This window comes from Erinaceus europaeus, chromosome 1, assembly GCF_950295315.1.
Source record: "Erinaceus europaeus chromosome 1, mEriEur2.1, whole genome shotgun sequence".
Classification (NCBI taxonomy): Eukaryota; Metazoa; Chordata; class Mammalia; order Eulipotyphla; family Erinaceidae; genus Erinaceus; species Erinaceus europaeus.
The window spans coordinates 52,386,936-52,403,943 of record NC_080162.1 but is presented as its reverse complement, the minus strand read 5'-3'; the positions used below and the strand labels follow the sequence as shown (position 1 = coordinate 52,403,943).

General features: G+C 39.4%; 1 protein-coding gene across 1 annotated transcript in view; it reads right to left on the bottom strand.

The window, feature by feature from the left end:
* The window catches only part of CFAP61 (cilia and flagella associated protein 61), a 322,791-nt gene that overhangs the window by 265,324 nt on the left and 40,459 nt on the right, over positions 1-17,008 (bottom strand). The window contains exon 8 of the mRNA XM_060186112.1: positions 10,052-10,211. Within this exon, the coding sequence (XP_060042095.1) occupies positions 10,052-10,211 (160 nt within the window). The remainder of the gene's footprint in view (positions 1-10,051; positions 10,212-17,008) is intronic.

The following is a 17,008-nucleotide window of genomic DNA, read 5'->3' as shown; positions in this document are numbered from 1 at the left end:
AGGGAAGAAAAATAATTAAGATTTTTCTGAACTTACTCTTCTTGACATTGAGCTAAGTTCATCCTGTTGATTTTAATCTTTAGTTATCCTAACAAGTGTTTGGATTATATAATGTTTTTATCTCAATTTTAAACATGAGAGCATCAAGTTAAAAAAACCTTTTTTAACTATACCTTCAAAGATAAAGCCATGCATTTGAAAATCACAATGGTAATTCACAGTACTGTTTATTGTTGAATGTTCCATTAAAACACTCCTATATTTCTTTCACTGCAAAGCCAGACTTCACTATTAAACAATGACTTAACCTAGCTTTTGTGAACAGTGATATGATCAGTATGAAAGGGAAACACCTATCAATAGTTTTGTGCATTCTTTTAATGAGCATGACCACTCAAAACAGTTTTGTACTTTGTGTATGCACTTGGTTTCAAATAAGGCCAGCCAAACTGACACCTGCCATTGTTGGCAAGTCCCTTACTGCCCCCCCCCCAACATGTTCTTTTCTTTGTTTTGAACAATATTGACATAATCTTTTAGAAATGAAAGAAGAGCTATCAAAAATGCCCTAGTTTATAGCTATGAGCATCTAATTTTTGACAAGGGAGACCAAAACATTAAATGGTGATGGGAAAAAATGACTTGAAATGTGCAGAAAATAAAACTGGACCACTATATTTCATCATGCACAAAAGTAAACTCCAAATGGATTAAAGATTTAGATGTCAGGCCAGAAAATATCAAATACAGAGGGAAAAACATTGACAGAACTCTTCTCACTCTAAGCTTTACAGTCATCTTTGATGACTCAAGGTCAACTGCTAGGAAAACAAAACCAAAAATAAACCAATGGGAATACATGAAACTGAAAAGCTTCTGCACAGCAAAAGGAACCACCACCAAGCACAGCAAAAGGAACCACCACCAAAATGTAGGGACTCTTTATGGAATGAAAGAATATATTTACATGGCACATACCAGACAAAGGACTAATAACCAAAATACATAAAGAACTCACCAAACTCAGCAAAAAAAAAAAAAAATTCCCCATTGAAAAATGGGAAGAGGGGGTAGAACCAAGATGGCAACTTTGAAGCAGCAGCTGCCTTGAGCTCCAAGAAGCAACAGCTTGTGACCTGGGATTCTCTGGATAGGGTAGGATACTGGGCTGTCTGTGGGAGGGTGAACAACGGGCTGGTCAGAGTGACATCAAAATACAGTCCCATAATTAATTCTTGGGCTGAAAAATCAGAGGCCAGGGGGACAAAGGAAAATCTTTTGATTATTTCTGAGCTCACTCCCCCTACCCCAGAACCAGCCCCCAGGGGCTGGACAGCTGCTTCTAGCAGGCTTCCTGCTGAGCTATTTTCTTTACCAAGATTCCTGGCTCTCCAGGAGTGTCATTCTAAGCATTTTTCTTTATATTTAATTTCTCTTTTTTTTTAAGTGGCTGGAGCTCTATTTGAGTGACAAAATATCTGACCAATCAGAGCCTCATCCCTGCCTGGGAAAGACTACCTGGAGGGTTGGTTTTTTTTTTTTTTTTTTGGATACTACTTACAATTGGTTGTCTTTGCTCAGGTTGCCTGCAGCCAATCCAGAGCAGTCTAAGCTGCAGTCTGTTAGGGTTTTTTTACTCTATTTTATTTTATTTTTACTATTATTATATACACATGTCCCTTTTCTATCTGCCTTCTTCAGGTTGACCAAAATTAACTGTTGTTTTTTCCATTGCTAGGTGACTGGGTGCCCTATCCTTTGTAAGAGGAACTTGTTTCTCTCTACCTCTTCCCTCCACTCTTTTTCCCTCCTCCTAGATAATTAAAAAAAAAAAACACCTCTTTTCTTTCACTCATCTTCCTCTTTCTTTCTTTTTTTATTCTTTTCTTCCTTCCTCCTTCTTTTGTTTTCTGAATTCACTGATACTCTCTTGTGAATACTCTCTTGTGATACTCTCTTGTTTTGGGGAAGAAATCTGACTCAGAGTGGACTCTGTGTGTGTATGTGTGTCTTCTCTACTTCCCTTTCTCTTCTTTCTATCCCTAGAATTTATAGTGGACAGTAGATTTGCATAATTGTCTATTCTTGCTTTCTCTTTTTTCCTTTCTCTCATTTTTTTTGTTTTGTTTGTTTGCTATTTTCTCTTGGACTGGAGGTGTTGTTTGGCTAACTGGTATTGGTTGAGCTGCAACAACAGAGGCATATGGGATGGTCTCAAAGAAGTAACATTCGTATAATTGGCCTACCAGAGGAAGAAAGAGAGGAATGGGAAGTAAACATTTTAAAGGAAATAATAGAAGAAAACTTTCCAGACGTAAACAACAGAAAGAACATTAAGATTCAAGAGGCCCAGAGAGTCCCAAACAGAATCAACTCAGACCTGAAGACACATCATAATGAGGGGCTGCAGCTGAGATGGACCCTGCTGGGCAGGGTGGCAATGGTGGTGACCACTGTGGTGGGCAGACCAGCCCAAGGCTTCCAGCAGCCATGCAAAAAGGTGTCCCAGGTATGCAAATACTTCCATTGAGGCTTCTGTTTCCATGGCAAACTGTACAACTATTAGCACATGCAGTCCACCAGTCACTTGGAGTGGGGTTGCTGCCATTTGGAGCCACAGATCACCCTGCCAGGGTCTTGGGTGAAACTGAGCTGCAGGGGCTCTGAGCCCACCTACCTGCCCTCTGTGGCTGTGGGTCAGAGCTGGGCTAGAGCCCATTGGGGCAGAGATCAGCCTGGATGTGAAAGGTCGGTCAGCAAGGCCCAGAAGGTTGATGGTAGGTCCTGGAAGTTCCCGTCATTACCATCTGCTAACAGCAACTACAGTGACTTCTTGGACTCTCGACCCAAGTCAGATGCTGCCTGGGAACTCATAGCCCCACTTCAGAAGCTCAACTGAGAGAAGCAGCAGAGGGAACAGGACACTCAGGACATTGTGTGTGGCATCTGCAAGGACATGGTATGAGACAAGCCCAAGGCTCAGCATGTCTCTGGCATCCTGCCAAACTGCACCCATGCCCACTGCCTGGGCTGCCTGCTCAGCTGGCTGAAGAGGTGATGGGACTTCCCGCAGGATGTCATCAAAGCCTGTTCCCAGTGCCATGTCCATTCCAGCTACATTATCCCCTGCCAATTCTAGGTGAGCGAAGGGGCTGAAAAGGAGAAAGTTATCCAGAGCTTCAAGGCTTGGACCAGCCAGTTCCCATGCCTGTTCTTTGTGCAGGGGAGTAGATGCTGCCCATTGAAATCTGACTGCATTTACCTGCATCAGCTTCCAGCTAAGGCCCCAGCTCTACCTCACTGCTGGCCTCCAACAGTGAAGTGGTGCTAGAACCACCGGCATTCCTACAGTGTGCTGACTTGGAGCATGAACTACTCTTTGTGGACTACCCTATGGATATGATCTTCTGGTACTCAGAACTTCTACTGAATCCCTACAGTTTTTACTGAAACCTCTAGTGTCCAAGATCACTTTGTAGGGGGTGGGGTCAATGAGCAGGTTTTGCTAGGTAGTAATGAGTTTTACCTTTTCAGGCTTGGTTGGGGGAGGGAGGGTAAAAGCAGCAAGCCCCACCACCCTCAAGAAGTGCAGCAGTTGGCATAGCTTGGGACCCTGGGGAGCAGAGGTAGTTTCTCTTGGGAAAGTGGAAAGAGTTCTCAATGTCTTCTCAAGGCATTGATTTTTAGCTTAGCTTTTTTTTTTTTTTTCCTGAGGAAGTGTTCTGAAAGTAACTAAGAAAATGCACCTAAACTAAAAAAAAAAGAAAAAGAAAAAGAAAAAAAAAATAAAGAAGGATCCTAAAGGCTACAAGAGAAAAACAAAAAGCCACACACAGGGGAAAACCCATAAGATTATCAGCAGACTTCTCCACTCAAACTCTAAAGGCTAGAAGAGAATGGCAAGCTATCTATCAAGCCCTGAATGAAAAAGGGTTTCAACCAAGGATAATATATCCTGCTAGACTTTCATTCAAACTAGATGGAGGGATCAAAACCTTCTCAGACAGACAATAGTTAAAGGAGGCAACTGTCATCAAGCCTGCTCTGATGTACTAAAAGACATCTTATAAACAAGAACATCACTATAATACTTGCCATATATCAGATAAAATTTTAAAATGTCGAATAATGGCAATACAATACATTAAATCCATAATATCAGTAAATGTCAATGGCTTAAATTCACCCATTAAAAGGCACATAGTTTTTCTATAGCAACAAAAACTCTCAGAAGGCTAGAAATGGACCTACCCTATGACCCTGCAATTCCCCTCCTGGGGATATATCTTAAGGAACCCAACACATCCATCCAAAAAGATCTGTGTACACATATGTTCTTGGCAGCACAATTTGTAATAGCCAAAACCTGGAAGCAACCTAGGTGTCCAACAACAGATGAGTGGCTGAAATGGAATTGGAGTATTACACCAAAGTAAAAGACTCTGGGGTGGGTGGGTGGGTGGGGAGAATACATGTCCATGAAAGATGATGAATGACATAGTGGGGGTTGTATTGTTAAATGGGAATCTGGGGAATGTTATGCATGTACAAACTATTGTATTTACTGTTGAATGTAAAACATTTATTCCCCAATAAAGAAATAAATTATTTTTTAAAAAAAGGCACATAGTGGGAGGATGGATCAGAAAACACACCCAACAATATGCTGCTTGCAAGAATCCCACCTGACTCAACAAGAAAAACACAGACTTAAAGTGAAAGGATGGAAAACTATCATACAGGCTAGTGGACCACAAAAAAAAAGGCAGGAACAGCCATTGTCATCTCTGAAACCATAGACTTTAAATTAAATAAAGTAATAAAAGATAGGCAAGGCCATTATATAATGACTAGAGGATCAATCAACCAGGAATATTTAACAATTATTAACATCTATGCACCCAATGAGGAACCATCTAAATACATCAAACACCTATTGAAAAAACTACAAAAATAAAATCAATAATAATACAATAATAGTGGGAGACTCTAAGACCCCACTCTCACACTTAGATCAATGAAGTAGAGAAAAAACAAAGACCCAAACAGAAGAATTAAATGAAGAGATGGACAAACTAGACCTCCTGGACATTTTCAGAGTTCTTCACCCCCAAAAACTGGAATACACATTCTTTTCAAATCCACACAACACATCTTCAAGGATAGACCACATGTTAGGCCACAAAGACAGTATCAACAAATTCAAGAGCATAGAAAGCATCCCAAGTATCTTCTCAGACCACAGTGGAGTAAAGTCAACATTCAACAACAAACAGAAAATTACTAAAAGTCACAGAATTTGGAAACTCAACAACATACTGCTTAAGAACCACTGGGTCAGAGAGGGACTCAAGCAAGAAATTCAAATGTTCCTGGAAACAAATGAAAATGAAGACACAAGTTATCAAATTACTTGGGACACAGATACAGCAGTATTGAGAGGGAAACTCATAGCCATACAATCACATATTAGAAAACAAGAAAAAGCTCAAATAAACAACCTTACTGCATGCCTTAAGGACTTAGAGGAAGGGGAACAAAGGAACAATAAAGCAACCAGAATGACAGAAATCACTAAAATTAGAGCAGCAATAAACAACATCGAAAATAAGAGAACCATACACAAGATAAATGAAGCTAAATGTTAGTTCTTTGAAAAATTAAACAAGATTGACAAACCCCTAGCCAGACTCACTAAAATAAAAATGGGGGAGAAGACCCAAATAAATAGAATTGCAAACGATAGAGGAGATATCACAATTGACACCACAGAAATCCAGAAAATCATGCGAGACTTCTATGAAGAACTACATGCCACCAAGCTAGAGATTCTGGAAGAAATGGAAGAATTCCTAGAAACAGTTTGCCCTTCCAAAACTGAACCAAGAAGAACTACAAAAGCTAAATGCACCAATCACAAACAAAGAAATCAAAACAGTTATTAAGAATCTTCCCAACAACAAAAGTCCTGGACCAGATGGCTTCACAAATGAATTCTACAAAACCTTCAGGAAACAGCTAATACCTATACTTCTAAAGCTTTTCCACAAGATCGAAGAAACAGGAACACTCCCTCACTCACTCCAAAGCTAACCTTAGCAAAGCAAGGACTGCAAAAGCTGAATAAGGGCAAGAGACTGGCATACTCTAAGGATGACTCTTTAGTCACTATTAGGCCACCCCATCTGCTGAGGCCCTACTCAGGGAGTCCTGAGATTCCAATACAGACAAGATGGGCCCAGACCTCAACTAAATCCCTCTCTCCATTGTTACTGGTCATCTGTATCAGGAACAACAAAACAGACCCCTTTGTGCCCCCCCCCATAGGACCTTGCCCTTAACTTGGGTCAACAACAGTAGAGAAAGTTCCATCCTCCGAAAAGAGGATGGACAACATACTCTATGCTACCTGAGGAAGATGGGTCCTGAAATTGGGACAGCTTGGTATGTTTCTACTCATGACCACAGAATGTGAGGTTGGATCTACAGGGATGCAGAGATCACATAGGCTCCTAAGTTGAATATGGGCCCCAGATCACATCAAATCGATGGGGTTTACAGTCAACAATATTTATACCCCTTTCCCATATTAGGAAGCTACTCTCTTCCGTGATCCAGCTTTCTGGTCCTTTTTCCAGCCATGATATCGTCTCCCCAGACAATAACTTGGATCCACCTGCATATCATATTTCAGGCTCAGGAGGAAAACAAAAAAGGAAAAAAAATACTACAGCCACAGTCCTTTGGAATATAACTAAAATATGCCTACTAGCTATCTACAAAATGGAGGACCCTCCAACTCTTCATCTGCACTATTCCAGCCTTTAGGTACATGATTGGTCAACAATTTGTTTGGCTTTGTATGTTCACTCTATTTTCAGCCACCAGGTTCCACATGCTAACATGATGCTGTCCAGGCTTCCCTGGACAGACGACCCCACCAATGTGTCATGGAGCTCTGCTTCCCCAGTACCCCACCCTACTAGGGAAACAGAGAGGCAGGCTGGGAGTATGGATCGACCAGTCAACGCCCATGTTCAGCGGGGAAGCAATTACAGAAGCCAGACCTTCCAACTTCTGCATCCCACAATGACCTTGGGTCCATACTCCCAGAGGGTTAAAAAATAGGAAAGCTATCTGGGGAGGGGAGTGGGTAGGGAGATCTGGTGGTGGGAATTGTGTAGAGTTGTACCCCTCTTATCCTATAGTATTGTCAAGGTTTCCTTTTTTATAAATAAATAAATAAATAGAAAAATGGGAAGAGGATATGAACATAATCTTCACAAAAGAAGAGAGCCAAAGGGCAAACAGACATAGGAAAAAACTGTTTATCAGAGCAATGCAAATAAAGATATCTTTTTACACTTGTGAGAATGACATACATTAGAAAGAACAATAATAAGAAGTGCTGGTGAGAATGTGGGGCAAAAGGAACCCTTGTAGACAGCAAGTGGTAATATGATTTGGCTCAACCCTGTGGAAAAGTCTAGAGACTTCTCAAAATGTTAGGAATGAACCTACCCTATGGCCCAGTAATTCACACCTGGGGATATATTTCAAAGCAAATACATCCATCTGAAAAGATCAATATACACCTATATTCACAGCAGTACAATAGCTCATAATAGCCCAAATGTAGAAGAAACTCATATGCCACAGATGAGTAGCTAAAGAAGTTATTTTATCTGTACCTAATGGGATTCTACTCAGCTGTTAAAAATGATGGTCTCCTTCACCTCATCTTGGATGAAGCTTGAAGGAGTCATGTTAATTGAGATAAGCCAAGATGAGAAGAATAATTACCAGATGCTCTCACTCTTAGGTAGAATTTAAGAAACAAGGACAAGAAGGGAAAACACAAAAGTAAAACTTGGACTGTATCTGGTATAATGTACCAAAGCAAGGGACTCTGCAGAAAAGGAAAGTAGGGGTTGGGGGATGCACGTTGGGGTCCTAATGCATGATGGCAGAAAGGACTTGAATTCAGGGTAAGAGTGCTTTGTAGACACCTATCATAAATAGATGAGAGATTATACCTATGTGTCAACAACTGTACTATAATCCGTTAACTTCCCAATAAAGAAAGAAAGTGGGAGTCCAAATTTTGACCTGGGAAAATTTAACCTGAGAAATTAGAAGCTAATTACAAAGCAAAAGTTACTAGCAATGATAATCAACATTTATTGAGAACCAAACTTGTTTGCATCAGTGAGTAAGGCCCTGGGCATAGGTGATTTCAATGAAACTTCACAAATCCCCCTTTTAAAAGGTATTGATATAATATTCTTATTATATTAATGAAGACACCCAGATCCATAAAAGTGAATTAAAATTTTTGACATTTATTTATTTAAATATTTATTCTCTTTTGTTGCCCTTGTTGTTTTTATTGTGTAGTTATTATTGTTGATGTTATTTATGTCATCATTGTTGGATAGGAATGTCATCAATGTTAGAGAGAAATGGAGAGAGGAGGGGAAGACAGAGAGGGGGAGAGAAAGGCACCTGTAGATCTGCTTCACCACTTGTGAAGCGACTCCCCTGCAGGTGGGGGGGGCTAGTACTGGGGAGCATGGGGATTCTCACTCGGGTCCTTGCACTTTGCACCACGTGCGCTTAACCCGCTGCACTACCGCCTGATTCCCAAAAGTGAATTAAAATGCCCAAAGTCACATGGCTGACTGCAGTCTAATTTAAAAACCCAAACACATGGCCAAAATAGATAGCTATGGCTGCAATAAGATCTCATTAAGTTAAAATACCAAAATTTGAGATTATCTGATTTCATGTGGTAAAAAAAAATCCTGACAAAAATAACACTTTAAAATCAACTTTATTTTACATGGTAAGGAGTTAAGTGAATAAAAAATGACTATTTATGAGGTTGGGTGCTAGCACACTTAGTTAAGCACACACATTACCATGTATAAAAGCCAGGTTTGAGGCCCCACTGCCCATCTGCAGGGGGAAGCTTTACAAGTGGTGAAACAAGGCTGCAGGTGTCTGTCTTTCTCTTTCCCTCTCTCCCCCTCCCTTCTCAACTTCTCTGGCCACTGGGAGCGTTGGATTCACAGTACTGGCACTGAACCCCAGTGATAATCCTGGTGGCAATTAAAATTGAAAAAAAAAACTAGCTACTTACAATATAGGTGTGTATCATATAATTGACAAACACAAGTGCAGACAGGAATAAATTGCTGGAATTAAAACTTAAAGTTATATAGAACTTTTTGAGTTCTTGATAATTCACTGTGTGTGTGTGTGTGTGTGTGTGTGTGTGTGTGTGTGTGTGTGTGTGTGTGTGTTATGGATTAAATCTTGAATGGCAACCACCATTCTACTTCCATTTTATGCATTTGATGGCACTAAGTACCTTATATGAGTGGAGTCATACAGTGGTTAACCTTTTTTTGCTTGTCTTATTTCTCTGCCATTACATTAGAAAAACTGTAGTAGAACTGTGTCTATTATTTTGTAGTCTACTGGTTCCCAAGGAAATGTTAGCAATTATTTTATTCTAACATATGTCTATATTTACAATACATATTCTGAAGACAGATATTATAAATTTAGGAAAACTTAAACTGCAATGTTTTAACTATACCTATGCACTCCTGATCATCTGTGCTCAAAGACATATGCTCAAAGATACAGTTAGCCATGTGAACTACTCTGTAAAGGTAACTGGAAAAAGATACAGAAAAGTTCCATCACTTAGCAAAAAGCTGTATATCATACATGAACTGAATTCTTTTTTTAAGATTTATTTATTCCCTTTTGTTGCCCTTGTTTTATTGTTGTTATTACTGATGTCATCATTGTTGGATAGGACAGAGAGAATTGGAGAGAGGAGGGGAAGACAAAGAGGGGGAGAGAAAGACAGACACCTGCATACCTGCTCCACTGCTTGTGAAGGGACTCCTCTGTAGGTGGGGAGCCGGGGGCTTGAACCGGGATCCTTAGCTTAGCGACACCTGTGCTGAACCAGCTGCACTACTGCCCAACTCCCATGAACTTAATTCTTAATATATTCCTGTGAAAGCCACTTTACCTTGACTTCCTTGATTACTTGGCTCCTTTGGTATTTCCAGAATGTCATCGGGATGTGGGGTACAGAATCCATGGAAGGGCCCCAGGTCAAAGCACTCATGCAGGAGTTGCATGTTCACTCTAGAACACACACTCATGAAGCCAACAGCCATACCATCCACCTGAAATATCCAGAATATCTCATTACTCTATCAGACCTCAAAGTAATTCTCAGCGTGTAACTTCCATGTGCAACAGTAGGTAGGCAGCTGGTAGTCTGGTAAGCAATCAGGATACTTAGGGGAGGGAACAGTATCTCTCCAGCATAATACTGGCTGGCACATATAACATACTCCCGCCCCCCAATGTCCAGTGAATGAATGACCACTGCAAACATTCCTAAAAGTGGTTATATAACTTTCTGAAGTTTTCAGAGAGTTCTTAAGGGTAAACTATTTGGAACACCAAAGCTCCTACCTCTCCCATATTCTTTTTGTTATTCTGCTGCAAGCCCAATTTTCCTATTTATTTTTATTCCCTCCACCATCACAGTTCTAAATAAAACCAGTCTTTGGTCCAGCATCAATCTGATCAATCCCCAACTCAGACAGTTTACCATCACTCAGTCCTTAACAGGTAGGACTGAAAGTTGTTTAGTGGAAACATTCAAGTGAAATAAACTGTACATACTGGTTCACCAGGTAGGTATTATCTGGAAAGGTATCACCTCCCAACACTCTAACAGTAACTGAATACTATAACCTCATTATGATCCTCTTCCAATAGTCAAGATTTTAAGCCTTTGATACAAAGAAAGATTAATGTGATAATGGGATATAATAAGGAATATATATTTGGTCTTTATTCCTGGAAGGCAGTCCTAAAATTCTTGTAATTATAATTCCCTGAGAAGAGCATTTTGTTTTTGATAGTAAGTCTCTCTCTCTCTCTTTGTTTATTTATTTTTTCTTTATTGGGGAATTAATGTTTTACATTTGACAGTAAATACAATAGTTTGTACATGCATAGCACTTCCTAGTTTTCCATATAACAATACAGCCCCCACTAGGTCCTCTCATCATTTTTGGACCTGTATTCTCCCCCCACCCACCCCAGAGTCTTAATTTACTTTGGTGCAATATGCCAATTCCAGTTCAGGTTCTACTTGTGTTTTCTCTTCTGATCTTGTTTTTCAACTTCTGCCTGAGAGTAAGACCATCCCATATTCATCCTTCTGTTACTGACTTATTTCACTTACCATGAATTTTTTTTTTTAGTTATTATTGTTGTTGGATAGGACAGAGAAATGGAGAGAGGAGGGAAAGACAGAGAGGGGGAGAGAAAGACAAACACCTGCAGACCAGCTTCACCGCTTGGGAAGCGACTCCCCTGCAGATGGGGAGTCGGGGGCTCAAACCAGGATCCTTACGCCAGTCCTTGTGCATTGTGCCACCTGTGCTTAACCCGCTGTGCTACAGCCTGACTCCCTACCATGAATTTTTCAAGGTCCATCCAAGATCAGCTGAAAATGGTGAAATCACCATTTTTTATAGCTGAGTAGTATTCCATTGTGTATATATACCACAACTTGCTCAGCCACTCATCTGTTATTGGACACCTGGGTTGCTTCCAGGTTTTGGCTATTACAAATTGTGCTGCCAAGAACGTATGTGTACACAGATCTTTTTGGATGGATGTGTTGGGTTCCTTAGGATATATCCCCAGGAGAGGAATTGCAGGATCACAGGGTAGGTATATTTCTAGCCTTCTGAGAGTTCTCCAGACTGTTCTCCACAGAGGTTGGACCAATTGACATTTCCAACAGCAGTGGAGGAGGGTTCCTTTGACCCCACAACCTCTCCAGCATTTGCTGCTGCTACCTTTTCTGATGTATGACATTCTCACAGGAGTGAAGTGGTATCTCATTGTCTTTATTTGCATTTCTCTGACAATCAGAGACTTGGAGCATTTTTTCATGTGTTTCTCGGCCTTTTGGATCTCTTCTGTGAATATTCTGTCCATGTCCTCTCCCCATTTTTGGATGGGGTTATTTGTTTTCTTGTGGTTGAGTTTGGCAAGCTCTTTATTTATTTTGGTTATTAGCCTCTTGTCTGATGTATGGCATATAAAGATCTTCTCTCATTCTGTGAGGGGTCTCTTGGTTTGGGTAGTGGTTTCTTTTGCTATGCAGCAGCTTTTTAATTTGATGTAGTCCCATAGGTTTATGCTTGCCTAGTCTTCTTTGTAATTTTATTCGTTTCATTGAAGATGTCTTTAAAAAGTATGCAGAAAAGAGTTCTGCCAATATTTTCCTCTAAGTATCAGATAGTTTCTGATCTAAGATTCAAGTCCTGGATGCACTAGGAATTTACTTTTGTATTTGGTGAAATATAGTGTGGTTCAGTTTCATTCTTCTGCATGTTTCAACCCATTTTTTCCAACACCATTTGTTGAAGAGACTCTGCTTTACCCATTTAATAGTCTGGGCACCTTTGTCAAAGATTAGATGTCCATAGGTGTGGGGGCTTACTCTGGGCTCTCAATTCTATTCCACTGGTCAGTGTGTCTATTCATGTTCCAATACCAAGCAGTTTTGATGACAATGGCCCTATAATACAATTTGAGATCTGGCAGTGTAATGCCTCCAGTTCTGTTCTTTCTTCTCAAGATTGTTTTGGCAATTCTAGGTCTTTTCTGGTTCCAGATAAACATTTGTAGCATTTGTTCTATTCTCCTAAAAAAATGCGTTTGGGATCTTGATAGGGATAGCATTAAATTTGTATATGGCTCTGGGTAGTATATTCATTTTGATGATGCTAATTCTTCCAACCCATGAACATGGAATATCTTTCCACTTCTTTGTGTCTTTTCAATTTCCTTGAGTAGTGACTCATACTTTTCAGTATACAAGTCTTTCACTTCTTCAGTTAGGTTTACTCCTAGATATTTTATTGTTTTTTGTTGCTATAGTAAAAGGATTTTCAACTTCTTCTAACTTAAGTGTTTGCATAGAGGAATAACACTGACTTTTGAATGTTAATTTTGTATCCTTAAACCTTACTGTATTGCCTGATGATTCCCAAAAGGTTCGTTCTGGATTCCTTAGGTTTGTCCATGTATACTATCATGTTATCTGCAAATAGGGAGAGTTTGACTTTTTCTCTTCCAATCTGTATCCCTTTAATTCCTTGCTCCTGCCTGATTGCTATGGCAAGAACTTCCAACACTATGTTAAACAGTAATGGTGATAGTGGGCTGTCTAGTACTTGATCTGAGTGGAAATGCTTCCAGTTTTTCACCATTAAGTATGATGTTGGCTGTAGGTTTGCTATATATAGACTCCACTATCTTCAGGAATTTTCCATCTATTCCCATTTTTTGTAGTAGTAAGTCTCTCTTGACCTTACCTAAATTTATGCTATCCTCCAAGTTGAATCCTTTATAATGTAGTAGAATATTAATACTAAATAAAGGGTTTAACTAGGTTTAGTGAGGTGCTCTAGCAAATTATTGAAACCAAAAAGGGGAGTGGGTGTTGAAAATGCTAAATTCATATAAAAACACTAATTTATATAGCAGGCTAATTCGAAGTACATGTTGACAATCTAGAACTTATCATTAGCATTTCATTTGGAACAGAGACTTAACCTGTGGGGTCTGTACCAACTCTGTGCAGTGTCAGAAATGAACTGTCGTACACTCAGTTGGTATCCATAGAGCTGGAGAAATTGGTTGTTATAGGGGGAAAATAACTCATATTTGGTATCAAAAGTGTTGTGCACAGAGGCAACAAATACCATTTAATGAGTAACTTGTTGATCTATACCTATTATTGGTGCCAAAATACTATAAATTAACACTAAATTTTAATTCTATCATATTCAACACTGAGTGATAACTTTAATTCCAATAATTTAACAGTCCATTTGTCTCCACAAAAAAAAAGTATTCAGAATTTCAAAACTGAGGAAGAGAAGATGCATAGTCATTTAGTATTTATATAAGTAATTTTTTGGCTGTTGCATGAGTTCTAAGCAAATTCTAGTTAACTGATTTATCTCTGACATCTCTGATTAGAAACTGATGCTTAATGGGTTCTATCCTTCAAATTCTCAGACTATTTTATTTATATTTTTATTAGTGATTTAATAATGATTGACAAGATTGTGGGAAGAGGGGGAACAATTGCATACAGTTCCCACAAGAGTTTCATTACCCCCCATCCAAGAAGTTTTCCTAGTCTTTATCCCTCTGTACGGACCAAAGATCTTTATGAGGAGCAGAAGGGGGAAGGTCTGGCTTCTGTAATTGTTTCTCTGCTGGACATGGACACTGGCAGGTTGATCCATATCCTCAGCCCATTTCTGTCTTTCCCTAGTGAGGTAGGGCTCTGCAGAGGTGGGGTTCCAGGACACAAATGTTCAGACGTTATTTCTTAAATTTTTCTTCTTAGAAAGCAGAAGAATTCAACAATTACAGGCATTTGCTAGGCCCAATAATTTATTCTATAAATACCCACTCCCTCCCTTTAACTTTCTAAAGCAGAAAATTAAGGCCAATGAAATAGATAAATGTGTTTGAGCACGTTACTTGCATACCTGAGGCTCTAGCCTAGGTGCAATCCCTAGCACCATAATGTCAGTGCTCTAGTCTCTCAGTCTCTCTCACAAAAAGTGGATAAATAGAGCAGAGAGCTAAGCTACAGTAATGTTTAGCCTTTTGAATAACAGAAGAAAAAAACTAATTTGTTCTCAGTTGTGTCTTCTAATTTTAACTCATTTGTTCTCACACGTCTAAAGAGTAAGTGGGGGCTGGGTGGTAGCGCACCTGGTTGAACGCACATGTTACAATATGCAAGGACCTGGATTTGAGCCCCTGGTCCCCACTTGAAGGGTGAATGTTTTGCAAGTGGTGAAACTGAGTTGCAGGTGTCACTCTGTCTCTCCCTCTCTATCATCCCCTTCCTTCTTGATTTCTGGCTGTCTCTATCCAATAAATAAAATAAAAAATAATAAAAATTTTAGGTCATGACTCATTAAAAAAGAATAAATGCAGCACTCCATTTACAAGTGGAAATTTTTAAATTAATTTTTCTACACATATATTTTTCTTTGAAGCCCTCTTCCTCTGAAAATTACTTGCTGTAAAAAGGCTGGATCTGCACAGCTGTTTTATAAAGCCATTGACACTTTAATAAAAGTCCAAAATAAACATTTTAATTTTTTTTCCAAATAACAAGTGATTGTTTGTCTTGTTTGCACTTATGAACAAAGACTGTGTAGCTGCAGTTGTCTGGCTTCTCTATAATTTTAGGCCCAAGACTCAGCAGACACTGATTAACCAATCCATCTACCATATGTGCAGAAAGAGGCGGCCAGCCTCACTCTCGGCAGGGAAAATTGGCATCCATCTTGGTTCACATGGAGATGTCCTTCTAATCTATAGCCACACTGGCACAACGAAACTTTGATGGCCTGAAATACCTTTTGCTGGCTTCATGTTGAGCTGCATGTGCATGATAAGAATGTATTATTTATAAGACTGCTGTTAGTAATGAGCTATTACACTAATGGCTCATTGTGTTTGGAATCTGATTTCAAATGGCATGGATCACACATTCTGATGAAAATGAGAAAAACATGTTTTGCCATTAGGAACAAAGATTTAACATTTTCCAATTCTACAACCTGTTATATTCCCATCATTCATCCTGGGCTGTGAAAATTCACAAAAGTTCACAATTATGGTTAGCAGCAAAGCCAGGACATAATGGGCAAGTGTGTGCTTTCTCCTTTGGTTTTCTATCAAATATATGTCATTTGAGGAAATGTTCTTAAATATGAATTTGTGCAAGTACCCAAATGCATCTTTGTGTGTTGTTTTCTGGAAAAATAAAAGGATGTCATAATTTTTTTTTACTTGGACAATGAAAAGGAATGAACTTTAGATAGCTATCAGTCTTCCCTATGACAGAGATACTTTCAATTACAAAAGCATCTTCAGTTTCCTAATACTGGAAAGCCTACAGTTCTATTACTCTGGTTTTTTTGTTTGTTTGTGTTTTATTTTTTTTCCTGTGAGGGTCTGTATTATGGTACATAAGTTTATGATTGCTGTATGTATGGCCTTGTCTTCACAAGCAAATCCATTTATAGAAGTGTGTACTCTATCTTTGATGCTTCCAACCAAAAAAAGCCCTGTGCTTACCCATCCTGTCTGGGTGCCAATGTTCTACAACAAGAGAGCCTTCATTGTAGTTACTGCCAACTTTGATCCTTTCTGCCTGGTGCCAAGGGCATGGCTGAGCTGGCAGGCTCTGCCCACCCGCAGGTCATGGTACCTACTCAGACCACTGCTGTCCATGGAATAGATGATGCCAGAGCAGACGAACTGCCCATCTGTCTCTAGGAGCTTTCCTTGGCCTCCAACTACCCTGCTCTGAGATCTCAGTCTGGAATAAATAGCAGATGTCAAAGTAAGCCATTATAAAGTTATGAAAAGGAACTTGTTGCAAAATGATGACTCAAAACTTCAAAAGTTGTTAATCCAGAGAAAGTTTTTACAGTTAGAAATCTTTAATGAATGAAGTGTCTCCTATACTTGTAGCTTCTGCCCTGCCATTTGAAGATTGAGGTCCATGGCATTATCTCCAAAAAACACAAAGCAACTATTGTGTAAAGCAAGAGTCCACTTGGAAAGCAAGTGGGACTCCATTTGTCATTATACAGGCACTAAAGGATCTTTGCAGAATTGAGAGTGAAAGTTTCAGTTGAAATTTTCCTCCACAAATTTACACACACTGGAAGTTTATAATATATGACAAGAAGCAAACAGCATCAGAGAAGAGGCCGTGTTACTGCAGATGCTCTTCACAGGAACTAACAAGAGATTTAGGTAAAAAAATAACATCTTAAAAAGCAGAGAATCAAAAGTCTTCTCCAAAGTGGCAAGATGTTTATCATATCTGGCATGCTGCCCA